General features: G+C 56.4%; 5 protein-coding genes across 6 annotated transcripts, besides 1 other annotated feature; 2 read left to right on the top strand and 3 right to left on the bottom strand.

Annotated features, from left to right (window-relative positions):
• Window positions 1-1,881: 1,881 nt before the first annotated feature.
• On the top strand, window positions 1,882-2,719 carry EKO05_0010148 (uncharacterized protein; the record flags this gene model as incomplete). The annotated part of the gene is made up of 3 exons (XM_038942977.1): window positions 1,882-1,884; window positions 1,940-2,528; window positions 2,601-2,719. The coding sequence occupies 3 exons, from the start codon at window positions 1,882-1,884 to the stop codon at window positions 2,717-2,719; spliced, it is 711 nt and encodes a 236-aa protein (XP_038794697.1).
• Window positions 2,720-3,378: 659 nt separating this feature from the next.
• Window positions 3,379-4,254, bottom strand: EKO05_0010149 (Mitochondrial import inner membrane translocase subunit tim22; the record flags this gene model as incomplete). The annotated part of the gene is made up of 2 exons (XM_038942855.2): window positions 3,379-4,098; window positions 4,165-4,254. The coding sequence occupies 2 exons, from the start codon at window positions 4,252-4,254 to the stop codon at window positions 3,379-3,381; spliced, it is 810 nt and encodes a 269-aa protein (XP_038794698.2).
• Window positions 4,255-4,744: 490 nt separating this feature from the next.
• On the bottom strand, window positions 4,745-6,685 carry EKO05_0010150 (uncharacterized protein; the record flags this gene model as incomplete). Its single annotated transcript, XM_038942821.2, has 1 exon — window positions 4,745-6,685. The coding sequence occupies one exon, from the start codon at window positions 6,683-6,685 to the stop codon at window positions 4,745-4,747; it is 1,941 nt and encodes a 646-aa protein (XP_038794699.2).
• A 1,086-nt stretch (window positions 6,686-7,771) lies between these two features.
• Window positions 7,772-7,801: a tandem repeat.
• Window positions 7,802-7,965: 164 nt separating this feature from the next.
• On the top strand, window positions 7,966-10,247 carry EKO05_0010151 (uncharacterized protein; the record flags this gene model as incomplete). Of its 2 annotated transcripts, XM_038942991.1 has the most annotated exons (4): window positions 7,966-8,002; window positions 8,053-8,120; window positions 8,172-8,947; window positions 8,999-10,247. In XM_038942991.1, 4 exons carry the CDS (start codon window positions 7,966-7,968, stop codon window positions 10,245-10,247), a joined length of 2,130 nt encoding a protein of 709 aa, XP_038794700.1. The 2 variants fall into 2 exon arrangements, with proteins under 2 accessions (XP_038794700.1, XP_059493681.1); XM_059637698.1 differs by having other exon boundaries at window positions 8,053-8,947.
• A 1,139-nt stretch (window positions 10,248-11,386) lies between these two features.
• EKO05_0010152 (Lanosterol synthase) lies at window positions 11,387-13,768 on the bottom strand (the record flags this gene model as incomplete). Its single annotated transcript, XM_038942812.1, has 3 exons — window positions 11,387-11,474; window positions 11,527-13,439; window positions 13,517-13,768. 3 exons carry the CDS (start codon window positions 13,766-13,768, stop codon window positions 11,387-11,389), a joined length of 2,253 nt encoding a protein of 750 aa, XP_038794701.1.
• Window positions 13,769-13,892: the final 124 nt, after the last annotated feature.

Consider the following 13,892-nt stretch of genomic DNA (forward strand, 5'->3'; position numbering starts at 1 on the left):
AGTATCTGCGTCGGAGCCCCACGCTGTGAGTCCCAATTACCCTAATACAGCGCCTGTATGTTGCTTCTATATGCGATGGTTCTTTGTGGGGGATTGACGTTTCGAAGCTAGTTCAATCCACTGCAGACGGCAGAGACGGCAAGTTATTTCTGATCGCGAGAAGCGAGAGGCGTGTCGTTGCCCGGCGGCTGGTGACTGTAGAACAGTCTGCTGGTGAACATTGGACCGACGGGTGCGGCTCGTAGACGTACGCATGACCCAGGTGATGATGCGGTGTTTTGGGTGTCGTCGACCGGTGAGTATCAACTCATGCTTACCGCAGACGGCGGTGCAGTATCGGGCATCAAGCCCTTGTGTCCGGTGAGCGGTGAAAATACCATGCAGGTACTTACAGATCAGTCAGTGTGTTGCTAAGTCGGGGCAAGGGCAAGGAAGCCGCTGTAGCCAAGCGTTGTCTTTACGGTATGGACTGTAGTGCTGTCTGGCACGTTCGCCAATGTGAGCTCAGAACAGCCCGTCAGGAGTGGAGGGAGTAAAGAAAAGAAGGCAATGACAAGGCAATCATGCAGGAGGAGAGTCACTAGCGCCACCGAGTCCGGGCTCGTGTTCTTCTACTTAACCTTCGAAATGCCGCGCCTTGGAAATTGGACTCATCAACCTGACTTCGAGTTATACTTGCCAAACAACGATACACTAAGTCGGCTGGGTCGTTCAGTCGGCTGGTTTTGGCATTCACCGACCCCAGACGCTTGATCGACGCAGTTAGCGCGCGCAAAGATGGCCTCCGCTGAGTCAACGCGAGGATCCGCTGATTAACTTCCACCGCAGACAGAGCTGCGTCTCTCGTCTTGGTTGTCTACGACGATTAGTCCGAGGTTGGTTTCCACTAGGATGTCCCATGGAGGTTGCCTCGGATCTGACTGCCAAATCGAACGTCCATCGCCGACCTTGTCCTTCATCAGTATCAAAGAGCCCGCTGTTTGGTCTCGCCGCATGACAACGCAGCATACTCGGCGGGTAGTGATGCGAGCTGATCTACCGCATACAGCATTTGAGGACGAAAGCCGACCGTTTATTGGAAGCGTCTTGCGGCTGTTGGGACTGCATGTTTAGGCCAATCCTTTGCGGAGTATTCTCGCCACCTATCCCAAGACTGCACCATAACAGGCATGCATACTGCCGCTCCGTTAAACCGAGTATCCACTCTACCCTGCTTTGGGCTGCTCTGCCGCGTCTGTTGGTTGGCCAGGTCCATGCATCACGACAATCCATGCTGCTGCAACATGCTCAACGCAATCTTCGTTTGCCCGACCCAGTCACGCACTCGGCTTACACCTGTCGTAGCTACGGAGGCTCGACTTCTCCTCGAGTACCTCAAGTCTGAATCGAGCGACCTTGGACTGTAAAATCGAGCGCGTCCAGAATGACAAGGTCAGATCCCTTGCCGTGACCTCCTTTTCAACGACCCACATACGACACCTCGTATCATCAGCCCGACACGGGTCGACGGCACGCGCGCTTCTACATGATACATCCGGCGGGGTACAGGAAGCTGGTCGCTGTCCAGTCATGTAGAATGTGCGGCGTGTGCATTACCACTCTGCCGCCATGCCATTTCAAGACCTCAAGCTGGCTTATCAGAAGCTTGCTTGTTCTCGCGCGCGCTCCCAATCAACATGTTGACTAACACTGTCGGCTGACACTAGGGCCAGGGTGCTTCCGTTTCTCGTTCGCAGAGCCGCATCGTGGGCACCAGTGATAAAGGATGGACGGAATTGGAGAGTTGAAAGTAGTCATTGGGACAAGCGCAGTGTACTTGCGGAAAAATACCGATACGCAGATGTGAATTGAATTCTCTATAGATTCCTACAGCCAGACGTTATGGTACGTGTTACATGCTTGTGGCTCCTGAGTCCTTACTAATTCCCTGACGCCGCAGACGTCCTACCTCTTTCGAATTGACGAAGTACGCGAGGACCCAGAAACCAATCCCAGCGTCGACGCAACCGGACATTGGGTTCCATCATACAAGCCCAACGCCAACATCGTGGTGAACGAAGGTACTAGTGGTATCTGGTGGTACTGCAACGGAAATCAAATTTATGCAGTGAGAGCGGAACATCTCCCTCTGGGCAGAAAACACTACAAAACCTATTCAGTCTTCTTCAGCGGTGGTTACGGCTTTAGGATCTTGCGCGGAAATGCTACCAACCCTCGGCCTGACGAAGCCTACCGTCCTCTTGGGTTCGAACACCACGACATGGACGGTTACTCATCCTCCGTGACCAACGTCCTCCAAGGAACCACCCTCCGCTGCCACCGAGCAGACCAGCTGTGGGTGGCCAAGCTGTTACCGAATACGTACCACGGCCCTGTAGCCACCACTCCAGGACAAGGCGGGCTGAAGGGGGAGCTGCCCATCTTCCTCGCTCTGCTAGCTTTATCCATGCCGGCAGCGAACCTGCGAACCTGCCTTCCCCAGATGTTCGTAAACGGCGCGTGGCAGACGCACAGTCTCCCACATGGGTGTGAGTAGCTAGCCCCTTGTTCGCCATCGCCGACGCGCATCTATCCGTATGCTAACGCGCAAGCACCACCAGGGGTCGACAAACGCGGCGTCATAGTCAGCGTGTACGCAGTGCCCGTTCAAGGCGGAGGCACAAACGCACAAGCCATTGCCAATCTCGAACAAGGGCCTGGGAGGAGGTATTACGCTTAGGGTCCTGTCAGCCCTACGCCCTACAAGGTCCCCTGCCAAGGCTTTCGTTACCATCCCACCCGTCTTACGTCTCGTCTCGTCTACGTTGGTCGCCTAAATACGTTTTTCTTTATCTTATCTGATCGCTGCTCTCTACGTTGTTTGGATGCGCGCTAGCTGTGTGTTTCCTCGGACCTTGGTCCCGTATACATGTGCGTTCTTTTCCTTGCTCAAGGCTTGCCCGGGAGGTATCTGTATACCCATGTGCATTCTCTTTGTGCGAGTCTATCGCGTAGCCCAAGTACATGCTCGCTGTTTCTTTCTCGTGTTCGAGTCGCTCTGAATGGGTTGGTAGTCATCAATGGTTTTTTTCTCACCCTCGCGTGTGCATGTCAAAAGCTTGGGTCTGATAAAGCAGTATTTGATCGCGCGAACACGCCTGCGCATAAGTACGGTGTGCTACATGACTAACCCGTGTCTGCGTGGTGAGAATCCGAAACTCCGCCCAATGCCGTGCGATGCGTGCCCCCACTGTGTCTACCGTGGTGTGTGGTATACAGATATGATTACAACATGATAGTCCTGTTATATGTCTCCACTCGTCTTCTCTTAATTATTCGTTGTGGGAATTTATGCAATCGGTCTGCTTCGCTCATCCTCGGGCATTCTCTGTCCACTCATTAGCTTCCATCTCCACACAGCACCTCGCCAACTACCCAGAGGAAAACACCAGGACTCACCATGTAAGCGTCAATGGCAGCCGAGAAGACGGCGAATCCAGCACACCCAACCGCCACGGCCTGCGGCCCTGCATTCCTTGCCAGCACACCGCCGGTGATGCAGCCTCCGGCGACGCCATTGTACAAGTCGTTCTTGGCCCGCAGGCCCTCAATCGCACACTCGGTGCCGCTGAAAATGGCGCCGACTTTGGCAAAGTTCTTGCCGGAGCTGATGGAGCTGCGGTACATGTCGCGCAGCCCGTGCTTGAGCTGCTGCTTCAGCGGCAGGTCGGAGATGGGCGCGGTGGTGGTGGGGGAGAGGACGGACGCCGGGGCTGCTGTTGCGGCTGCCGCGGAAGAAGATGAGGAAGCACCGATGGCCTGTGTCGCAGCGGCGGAGGGGAGTGTAGAGGTGGAGGTGGCGGTGCTCGTTGCGGCGGCGCGGACGGCGTTGGCGAGGGGCGTGCCGGCGGGTTTCGCTGCGGTGGTCGCTGTGCTGGCTGGAGTTGTTGTAGCTGCGCCCGCAGCGACGGGCGATGGGTTTGCGGTTGGGAGCGGCTGGCCCATGGGCGTGTCGTAACGCATCGATGCCATGAAGAGTCCGAACATGGCTCCCAGGCCACCACCCATGACGCCGGCCATGACGGTTTTGCCGATGCACGATTCCATGGACGCTTGGATCTGACTTTCACGTTAGACTGGACAGCTCGCGGTGCCTGGGGTGCGCGTGTGGCCGTGGGCGCATACCATTTTGGTCATCTGCACTTCCTGCTCTGACATGCCGGCGGTTGGGTTCATGCCCGCCATCATACCGCCGGGGTTGGTAGGAAGCGCCATGTTGGGTTGGGAGTGTGCAACGGGGAAACGGCGACCGAAAGAAGAGGTTCGAGGGGGAGGTGAAGAGAAGTGGGTGCCTGATGAATCCGACGCTGTGTTGCTGCGCGGCGACTTGACTTTTGCGGAGGAATCACGGAGGTCTCGACTTGGCACGTGCAGCCAGCGTTGCGGGATGGATGGAGGAACACTCTCGAGTCGAAAGCACAACACCAATGCTCATAATGTGGATCGATGTAGTACAATAAGTTGATTTCGAAGTCTTATGCTATGCTTCTATAGACACGGATATCTTTCCGTGCTAGATACGTGCTCACAGCAACCGCAAACGCCAGTTTCGCCATGCTGCTCCAACGCTTCATCGACAAGCCACCCTACCAACAGTTCCCCCCTCTGAATATGAATTGTATGTGAATAGACATTCGTTCAGACATTGCAGTCTGGATGCGTAGCGTCGTCAATAGGTAAGGTCGTCTGTACAGATCGTTCGTCATTAAATAAGATTGCCGGGCGATCCCGAGCGACCAATGTAGTCGCCTTGGGAGTGGCTCGTGAGCCTCGACTCGGGCGGCGGGGTGAGCTGCTTCTCCCACTCCTTCATCAGGTGTGAGGCCGTGCGCTTGAGGCTGGACGGCGAGAGGTTGACCAGGTCGGGCCAAGGGATCGAGTTACGCTTGGGATCGCGTGATGCACTGTCGTCGGGCATGCTCGCGGAGCTAATGGTAGCGAGCGACGAGTTCTTGGAGTCATGGCGCCTGGCGTAGTGCTTGCTGCTGGCTTGGGAGCTACCGAGGGCAGACGAGGCTGTGTCTGACTCGTCCGAGTCATGGTGGGTATCTGTTGTCTTGGCAACGAAAGTTGCACTGGGGCTGTCCCAGTTAGCCCACTCTTCTTCGAAGCTGTCGCTGTTCCTGGCCGTTTGCCTTTCGGGGGTGCGGGTGGACTTGGGCGTGTGAGTCTTCTTGTTCACGGAGGTGGTCTTGGGTTCACTCAAACCATGTTCTGACCAGAAGTCTTCGCCAATCGACTGTTTCTTTTGCAAAGACTTCCTGGAGCTTGCCGACCGGTTCAGGGATGGCCTGCTGGCGGATGTGTTTCGGATCACGTTGGCGGACGGATCCCTGCCCTGCAAGGGTGCAGAAGGCTCTACCGCGCCGTTGACAGCTTCATCGCCCACGGTGGCCTGTCTTATATCCTCGATAAAGGTAAACAAGCCGTTGCTGAAGTCGCTGGCCAGCTGCTTGCCGGTGCGCAGGATGTTGTCGCGCTGCATGTTGGGCAGGCCGCCGAGGTCACTGCGGTCGTTGCTTGTAACGTCGATGAGTTGCCTTGATAGATCAGAGGATGTGGAGGATCGAATGGGAGGGGTTGGGCGCTTCATGGTCGAGTCTTCGCTGTAGACCTCGGCTGGATGAGGAAAGGAGGGCGCATAGGCTCTGTCCGGCGACAAGAGCGAGAGGGTGCGCAGGTGGCGTGATCCGCTGAAGACCTTGCGTTGGGACGACTTGGTGCTGCTCAGCAGCGCTTTCCTGCGCTCCCTCTCCCGCAGCATCCACAGATTGCTCCCATCCTCGTCGTCGTGGACAGCGTCGATGTTGGCGAGCGACGTATTCAGCGGCTGCAGCTGGGCGAGCTTGCGGACGTCGTTGCGTCGTTTGCTGGCCTCGTGGAGTGCATAGTGCTTCTTCAACGTCTTGAGGTCTTCTTCGGCTTTGCCGAGCTCTTCCTTGAGCTCCAGCACAAATCGTTCCTGCGCGGCAAGGACGGCGAGGAGGTTGGTCTCGGGCGACGAGGGTTGGGCCTCGGGCGAGGGGAGTGGAGACGGGGCAGCGACCCAGGACTGAGGGCGCGAGCGCGAGCGCGGCGAGAAGAGTGGTGAAGTGCTGCCGGCAGCAGGTTGAATGGGAAATTGCAGCGACAGGCGCTTGCCTTGTCTGACGATGTCGGCGTGCGACGTCGTCTTGGAGCGAGCGTGAGAAGGCATCGATGGCGGGAGTGGGGGTGCAGGTGGGGGTGCAGGATGGGAGAGGGTGGTCGAGGAGGGAGAGATGGCAGAGGCGCCCGAGTCTTGTCGAGAAAGGCGGTGGAGGCGGCGGATGGCCCCTGATGGCGTGGCTTGGTTTTCTTGCAGGGTCATTGACCGTTTCCGCGCCGTGGGCGGCCCAAGCGGTGAGTCTGGGCGGTCCCCGGTCTTTGCGCCCGGCGTGCTGGAACTCGGTTTGATGTGGTCAGGCTCCCTCTTGAGCAGGCGGACGAGCGAGGAAAGCGGCAGACGTCGGGACAGGCGGAGCAGAACAAGCGAAGAGGTGGCGGGATGGCTGATCTCCAGATACAGTGCGAGGATGGCGACTGACACGCTCGTTAGACGCAACACGCCGCGCACCCAGGAAAACCACGTCTTCAGCAGAGTCGGGCTGGCAGTGCAAGAACCCATACCAGGCTCTTTGAAGCATGCATGTCTTGACGAGGGCGGGAGGGGAGGGGAGGGGCTGATCGGGCTTATGGAGACGGAGACTGGGACTGGAGACTGGGACTGAAGACTGGGACTGGAGACTGGGACTGGAGACGGAGACTGGAGACTGAGACTGGAGACTGGAGACGGAGACTGGAGACTGGAGACCACGGGAGACCGACTGTTGCACAGCAGCCGTCTCCATAGTTTTTGTGATACTGAGCGAGCTCAGGCCACCCAAACAATCCAGGAACCCGAGTCCCTGTGACACACGGACACGATCCATGGACGGACTGGCCTGCGGGGCGAGCTCGTTCGTAGCTCCTTCGTAGCTCCTTCGTAGCTCCTTCGTCTTTCGGTGTGCGTCGCGCCAGCAGCAGTGGTGAGCTGTGCCCATTTGACAGCACGAGCCCAAACGTCGAGGCTAAGAGCAAGAGTCCACAGCTGATGATGAAATTCGCCGCTCTGCCCCGGGATCAACGCCGCTCGCCGCCATGGACTGTGTCAGGCGCCATGGCGTCGTCCTCGGTTCACCTGGGGATGCGCCGTTCTGCATCTCTCGTGCTGGCTGTTGCCGCTGGTGACGGCTCGTCACTGGCCGATTGGCCTCAGCAGCCACTTGGACCGCCTGCGCGCGTGACCTCGGCCGGGTAAGGGCAGCTAAATTCCGGATCACGGCCAATGGGCACAGCGACAGCAGCCCGTCCACGCAGCTGACAGGTCCGCATGCTATGCAGCTTATGCAGGGCAACTCGAAGCTCTTGCTCGGAATGGAACTGACGCAGGTACCGCCCCAGCCTGCAAAGCGGCCTCGAGCTCGCCCACGATTCATGGCGACGGCGAGCACGACCATCAGCTTCGAGTGAGATTTCTTCGTCCACTTTCTGGTAGGGAATTCCATGTTCGTGCTGTCTTCTTTTTCGGCTCTGTGCACTGCATCGTGCGTCGGCGATCGTGCGCGGTCATGGCGGTGGGGCGCCCTGTTTGTTTGCCTCGACCCGTTGCTCCGGTGATGCTGGACGCTGGACCCTGCACTGCATCATCATGGACGGCCGTCGTCAACGCTATCACCACCACCACCACCACCACCACCACCACGGCCACTGCCACTGCCACCACAGCCATCACTCTATTTCTATCCGTACTCGCTCTACCAAGGACTTCCGCCGTCCGCCGTCCTCAACCTGGATTCCACCACCAATTGAATCTTCCGAGCGCCCCCATTGTTGACAAAAACAACAATAGCTCACGCATCTCCCAAAATGGCGGAGAACTACCAGGTTATGGAGGAGTTGGGCAGTGAGTATTTCATGTCCACGCTGTCTTTGCTTTTGGACTGACAAGCACAGGCGGGTCCTTTGGAAAAGTGTACAAAGCCATCGACCGCAGCACAGGCGAAACCGTGGCTATCAAGCATGTAAGCACTGCCACCTTTCCCCCCTCGGCCTGCACATACTCACGCGCCCAGATCGACCTCGAAGACAGCAACGAAGAGCTCGCCGACATTCAAGCTGAGATTGCCCTGCTGAGCACCTGCCACAGCCCCTACATCACCGAATACAAGACGAGCTTCGTCAAGGGCGTCAAGCTATGGATCGTCATGGAATACCTTGGGGGCGGATCTGCTGCCGACTTGCTTGCACCTGGACCCATGGGTGAAGCGCACATCGCCATCATGTGTCGTGAGCTTCTGTTTGGCCTCGACTACCTGCACTCGACTGGCAAGATCCACCGAGATATCAAGGCTGCCAATGTGCTCCTGACCGACAAGGGCAAAGTCAAGCTCGCCGACTTTGGCGTCGCTGCACAGTTGACCAACATGAAATCTCAACGCATGACATTTGTTGGCACTCCCTTTTGGATGGCCCCCGAGGTCATTCAGGAGGCTGGTTACGACTTCAGGGCGGACATCTGGTCCCTAGGTATTACAGCCATGGAACTGGCCGAAGGCGCACCACCGCACGCTGGATCGCACCCCATGAAGGTCCTCTTCACCATTCCCAAGAACCCAGCGCCTCGCCTGGAGGGTGATCAGTTCAGCAAGGAGTTCAAGGACTTTGTTGCTCACTGTCTGATCAAGGACCCAGACCGACGCGCAACCGCAAAGGAGCTTTTGGAACACAAGTTTGTTCGCCGAGCTGGCAAGGTCGAAGCTTTGCGGGAACTGGTGGAGCGTAAACAAATGTTCGACGCGAAAAAGGACAAGGACGATGTGTCGCACCCCAAGTACTATGAGGAGACCATGTGAGTGTAGCCCTTCAACCCTCCTCTCTCATCACCTAACACTGCCTGCAGGAAGGATCTGGCACCAAGAGGCGAGTCAGACGATTGGACTTTCGACACAGTCAAAGCTGGTACCGTTGCCCCATCAGCACGCCAGACAGCTCGTCGCCGCAAGCTCGCTCGCATTCCCTCGGGAGACGAGGAAACCACTGCATCTCTGATGCAGCACATGGACCTTGACGCAGCACCATTAGGCACTGCCACAGACTCACCGTTACCAGAGCAGACGCAACCTGGCTCCCGCCAATCTCCCTCAGGGACCGCCTTCCGCGTGTCTTCAGGAAACACGCCAACTGCTCGACGCATTAGTGGTGCGCCCAAGCAACCTCTTGGTGTCGATCTCACATTTGGCAATTCGCCTTCCACTGTACGACACTTCAAGCGTGTCTCTAGTGGAGAACGCAGAGCAGCACTACGATCGAACCCACCTGCCAACCAGAGCAACTCTTTCCATCCGAACCCGAGTGCTGCTACCTTCCGCCCTTCACCACCCAATGCGGACCTCATCTTCGACGTCAACGACGTGAACAATGAGAACGAACCGCCAGAGCCAGAATATCCTCCTATGCCGGTCACCAAGGATGCGCTCTATGGCCGTCGAGCGTACAGCAAGGTCCTGGACGGTGTGTTCCAAGAAGCATACGCTGACACCGGTTCGCCCCATCAGCGTGAGGTAATGGGGCGGGTAGCTGCCGCCTGGGCACAGCTTGATGAGATCGACCCACAGGGCGAATTCATGCTGCTGAAGGCCATGGTGGACCGCCTGAAGCAAGACTCAAAGCTAGCCTCGGCTCTAGGCATTGAGATGCCAGCAGCGCAGTCCCCTCTCAAGCACAGCACCAGGGGTAGCGAGACGAGCTACGGTGGCACTACCGTACATGGAACAAGCACAACCCGCGTTCGGTCCAACACCAAGATGTCCTCATCTTCCATCAGCAAGTCCTCGGCATCGGAAGACTACGACTCACCCTCCACACCCGTTGACACACCCGGCACACCGAATGGGACGTCAGGCTCGCCCACCAAAGGCCCCAAACTCGTACTTGCGCAGAACAACCCACACCTGAAGTCACACCGCCGCCGACAGAGTGCATTTGTTGTCGGCGAAAAGTCGCTCGGCAACGACTCCCTGCCCATGGTCGACGAGAAGAAACTGCCCGGCCACGTGGAGAAAGGCATGGAACAACAGGGTCTTCTTGCTGACATTCTCTACGGACAGTGGATGTCTGGGCTGCGCAGCCGATGGCCTGTCACCAGCTAGAAGGGATTTGTCCAGCTGACCATTCCTACACATTTCCGTACGCGCCGGATGGTTTGTTGTTCTGCATACTCTGCACACGTCACTTGGCACGTGTGCAACCATTTGCATTCTTGCACATATCTTTACGTCTTCTCTTCCTCGGCATACTTTATCATGATCATGACTCACGACCCTAACGACACGCCCGATGCGTCGCGTTGGGATGTGCGATTTGGATCCTCGGTAGTGGATGCGCTTTGTCCTTACATATAAAAAGGCGTACTTGGTGTGTCGGCTTTGCTGCCGTCTTGCAGCGTTTCTTCCTGTTCGACACAAGGCTATATTGTTATAAAAGCCCTATTTGTCCTTCTGACATGATGGGGGTAGGCTCTTTTTTTTTTGGCTGTAGATAGATTCCAATATGTCCAGTGTATAATAGAAATCCAAACCTGCATCTTTCCCCAGTACTTCCATCTTTCCGTACATGTTTCTCACTGCGCTGCAAGATTTCCTAATGGCCATTCCGTCTGTTGCCTGAAAAAGTTTCGTCCATGTAAACGACCATGCCGGCGGTTGAAACAGCGTTTTCTTCTTTCCTTTGACGTGGAAAAACAACTTCCTCATCAAAACCTTCTCATCGGCTACGTCCTACCCACAGAAGGCGATGTGGGACATACACGGTTCGAGCAGGCCACATACATATGCATGCGCATCGAGCCCACCGCTCTTCACCAGACAAGATCCCAGCGCAGACTGTGACGGAGAAGTGCTATAGATTCCTTCCTACCGTGCGGTTCCATCCAGTCAGTCTACACGGGCTCGGTCAGCCGCCTCTCCACGCCACGCAAGGGAAGCGCCGAGGTACTCTGTTGCCGCCGTTGTGGCTGGGCGAGGAGTCAACTACGGGTGGATGGTGGGGTTGTGGAGGATGAAAGGGCAGTGATGGACAGTGCCGGACTGCTGTGGTTGCAGACGACGTTGATGGAATTTTAGATTAGGGGTTGTGCTGTTGCAATGTTATGGTGAGGTAGGGATGAGACGAAAGGAAAGCGAGATGATGAAGCGGATAGACTTATTGCAAATTCCGACTTTAAGTTTTTCCAGTTCATAGCTTTGCTCATTAGGATAACCCTTCTTTGCCACTTCTTGCTTCTTCTGCCTTACAACGGCTCGTTGCCGAAGCGCTTAGCATACATGCCCAGCGCCTTGATCGGGAAGATGAACTTGTAGTTGGAGTAGGAGATCATACTGTTCATTCGTTAGTCGACACTTCTTTTTGCTGCTGCGCTGCACAACATACCAAGACTTGTTGAACACGCCTTCAATGGCCTCCTGCTTCCACTCGCCATTGGCCTGCTGCCTGCTGGTAATCATCTTGAGTGCCTTTCTCAACGGCTCCTTATCTGGAAACCCAGCCTCCAGCATTGCAATCACCACCCACGCCGTCTGCACAACCTGGCTCTTCTCATGCTGGCAATACTCGCCCGTCTCACAAGACTTGTAAGTCTCGCCCCACCCTCCATCTTCCATCTGGCGGTCAAGGAAGAACTGACACGCCCGCCGCATTCGCTCAGAATTCGCATGCGTTTCACCAACGCACTTGAGCGACTCGAGTGCAAACATGGCAGCGTACGTGAAACAGATGCCCCAGGCGCCATACCAAGACCCGTCGGGACGTTGTGCAGAGCGGATGTATTCGACAGCTCGGTCGCGGAAAGCGACAATCTCGGTGCTGCGGTAGGAAGGATAATGCTTCTGGAACATTTGCAGTGCCGTGACGACCGCTGTTGTGCATTCGACGTAGTCGTACTCTACCATGATCTTGCCAAAGACTTCTGCAGCGTTGAGGTGTTCGAGCATTTCGGAACCACGCGTGGGCTCGTAGGACGCGCAGCCGCCGGAGGAATTTTGCATAGTCAAAAGCACATCGATTGCGTCTTTGAGTCTACGCTCTTCGATGAGGGTGGGGTAATCGTGTTGGTTTTGGAGGATCAGTGTCGCCTTGAGACCTTCAGATGTGCAGTCACTGACAGCGTAACCTTGCTTGCGTGTGCTGAAGCCCCAGGCGCCTTTTCTCTGCTGGCGGTAACAGGCGTGTTGGTCTTCGCATTCTTCAAGCATTTGCTGGTCCTCAAGAAACTCGAGAGCTTTGGTGAACATAGGTCGGTACTGCTTCTGAGAGAGGAACCCACACGATTCTGCGGCAAGAACAGTGAAAGCTGTGTCCCAGGTTTGGGCGCCATCGGTCCCGTTCATGAGCATGCCTTCGTCTCTCATCCAGAGAAACTCGGGAAGTGTCTTGAGATGCTCGTTGAAAGCGTAGCCTTCGGGCCCTTCTTTTATGTATGCGCATAACGTGTTCATAGGCCCGTTGACAGGTCCAAGGTTTGAAAAGTCGGTATTCTTGTCCTCGGCTTGAATCAACCACCATACGTGCTTCTCGGCGCGCTCTACAAGCCACGCAGGCCTCAGGTAAGGGCCCCAGACAGACGTAAGGAACCAAAACAACAGCTTCAGGATCCAAGTCTTGGGATGATAGTTGTCCACAGGAGAGATGCTGTTACGATGCGCGCTGAACGTGATTGTTTCGAACGGCTGGATCAGTAGCTCTGACCGCAGCTGGCGGGTCAAGTCGTTTAGTGGGTATGACCATCGCTGGGAGTAGACATACGACATGGGCAAGAAGACCTGTCGCATGTGGATCCACCAGCGCCACGGCGCAATAGGCACCCAGTCCGGCAGTAGCCACAGCTCTGGCGGAACGGGGTTGACAATGTCCCAGTCCGTGACACCAAGCACGCTTAGCCAGAATTTCGACCAGTGTGGCCCGTTGAGTGCTCCGCCCAGCTTCCATAGCGTGCTGCGCGCTTTCCGCATTCTTGGATCTTCTGGATCCACACCTAGCAGTCGCAAGACGGTGTAGTTCATGGCAGTACCAAACACGCTGCTCTCGCCCTCAACGTGTAACCCCCAGCCGCCATCTTCGGGATGTGCTCGTGCGAAGAGGTAGTTCCTGATCTCGATTGCGCGTTCGGCTAGGATGGGTGTCTCGGTGACATACCATGTGATGACCAAACCGGGGAGGAGGAACATGGGCCCGCTGTATTCACAGGCCCAATTTCCAGGCGGTAGTTGGAGGTTCGAGAAGAAGGAAAGTGCGTTCGCGGCGGACTCGAGCGGTGTTCCTGCTGCTGCTGGGAGGTGCGGGAGCCCCTGATAATCGCAATCAGCTTGGTCTTCATGGACGAGTGGTGTGGAAAGAGGTGGGCTCCAGCGAGAGTTGCACATACCGTCTCCATACCCAGAAAATATCTGTCCACTGCGCTCTGGGGCCACTCCTTGACCTCGTCCTCACTGTGCAGGTAGTGCCATGTCTGGCACCCTCTGTCATCTCTGAGCCTCCACCTTGTGTAATCCGTCTTCTGATCCCCGTTTGCGCTGCTCTTTACACCGATGGGTGCTTGGGTGTGGCCGTTCGCTCCACGCTTGTATGCACCGTTGGTTGCGGCGCTGTTGGTCGCGCCACTGGTCGCGTGCGGCATGACTACCAGGGTGTCGTAGATGTCGTGGATATCGCAAAAGGCTCAAACATGGATGGAAAAAGTACGCGGACAAAAGTCAAACGTTTGGGTTCGAACTGCAGTCGGACATCTTGGCAGGCACGCG

Source organism: Ascochyta rabiei, chromosome 18 (genome assembly GCF_004011695.2).
Source record: "Ascochyta rabiei chromosome 18, complete sequence".
Classification (NCBI taxonomy): domain Eukaryota; kingdom Fungi; phylum Ascomycota; class Dothideomycetes; order Pleosporales; family Didymellaceae; genus Ascochyta; species Ascochyta rabiei.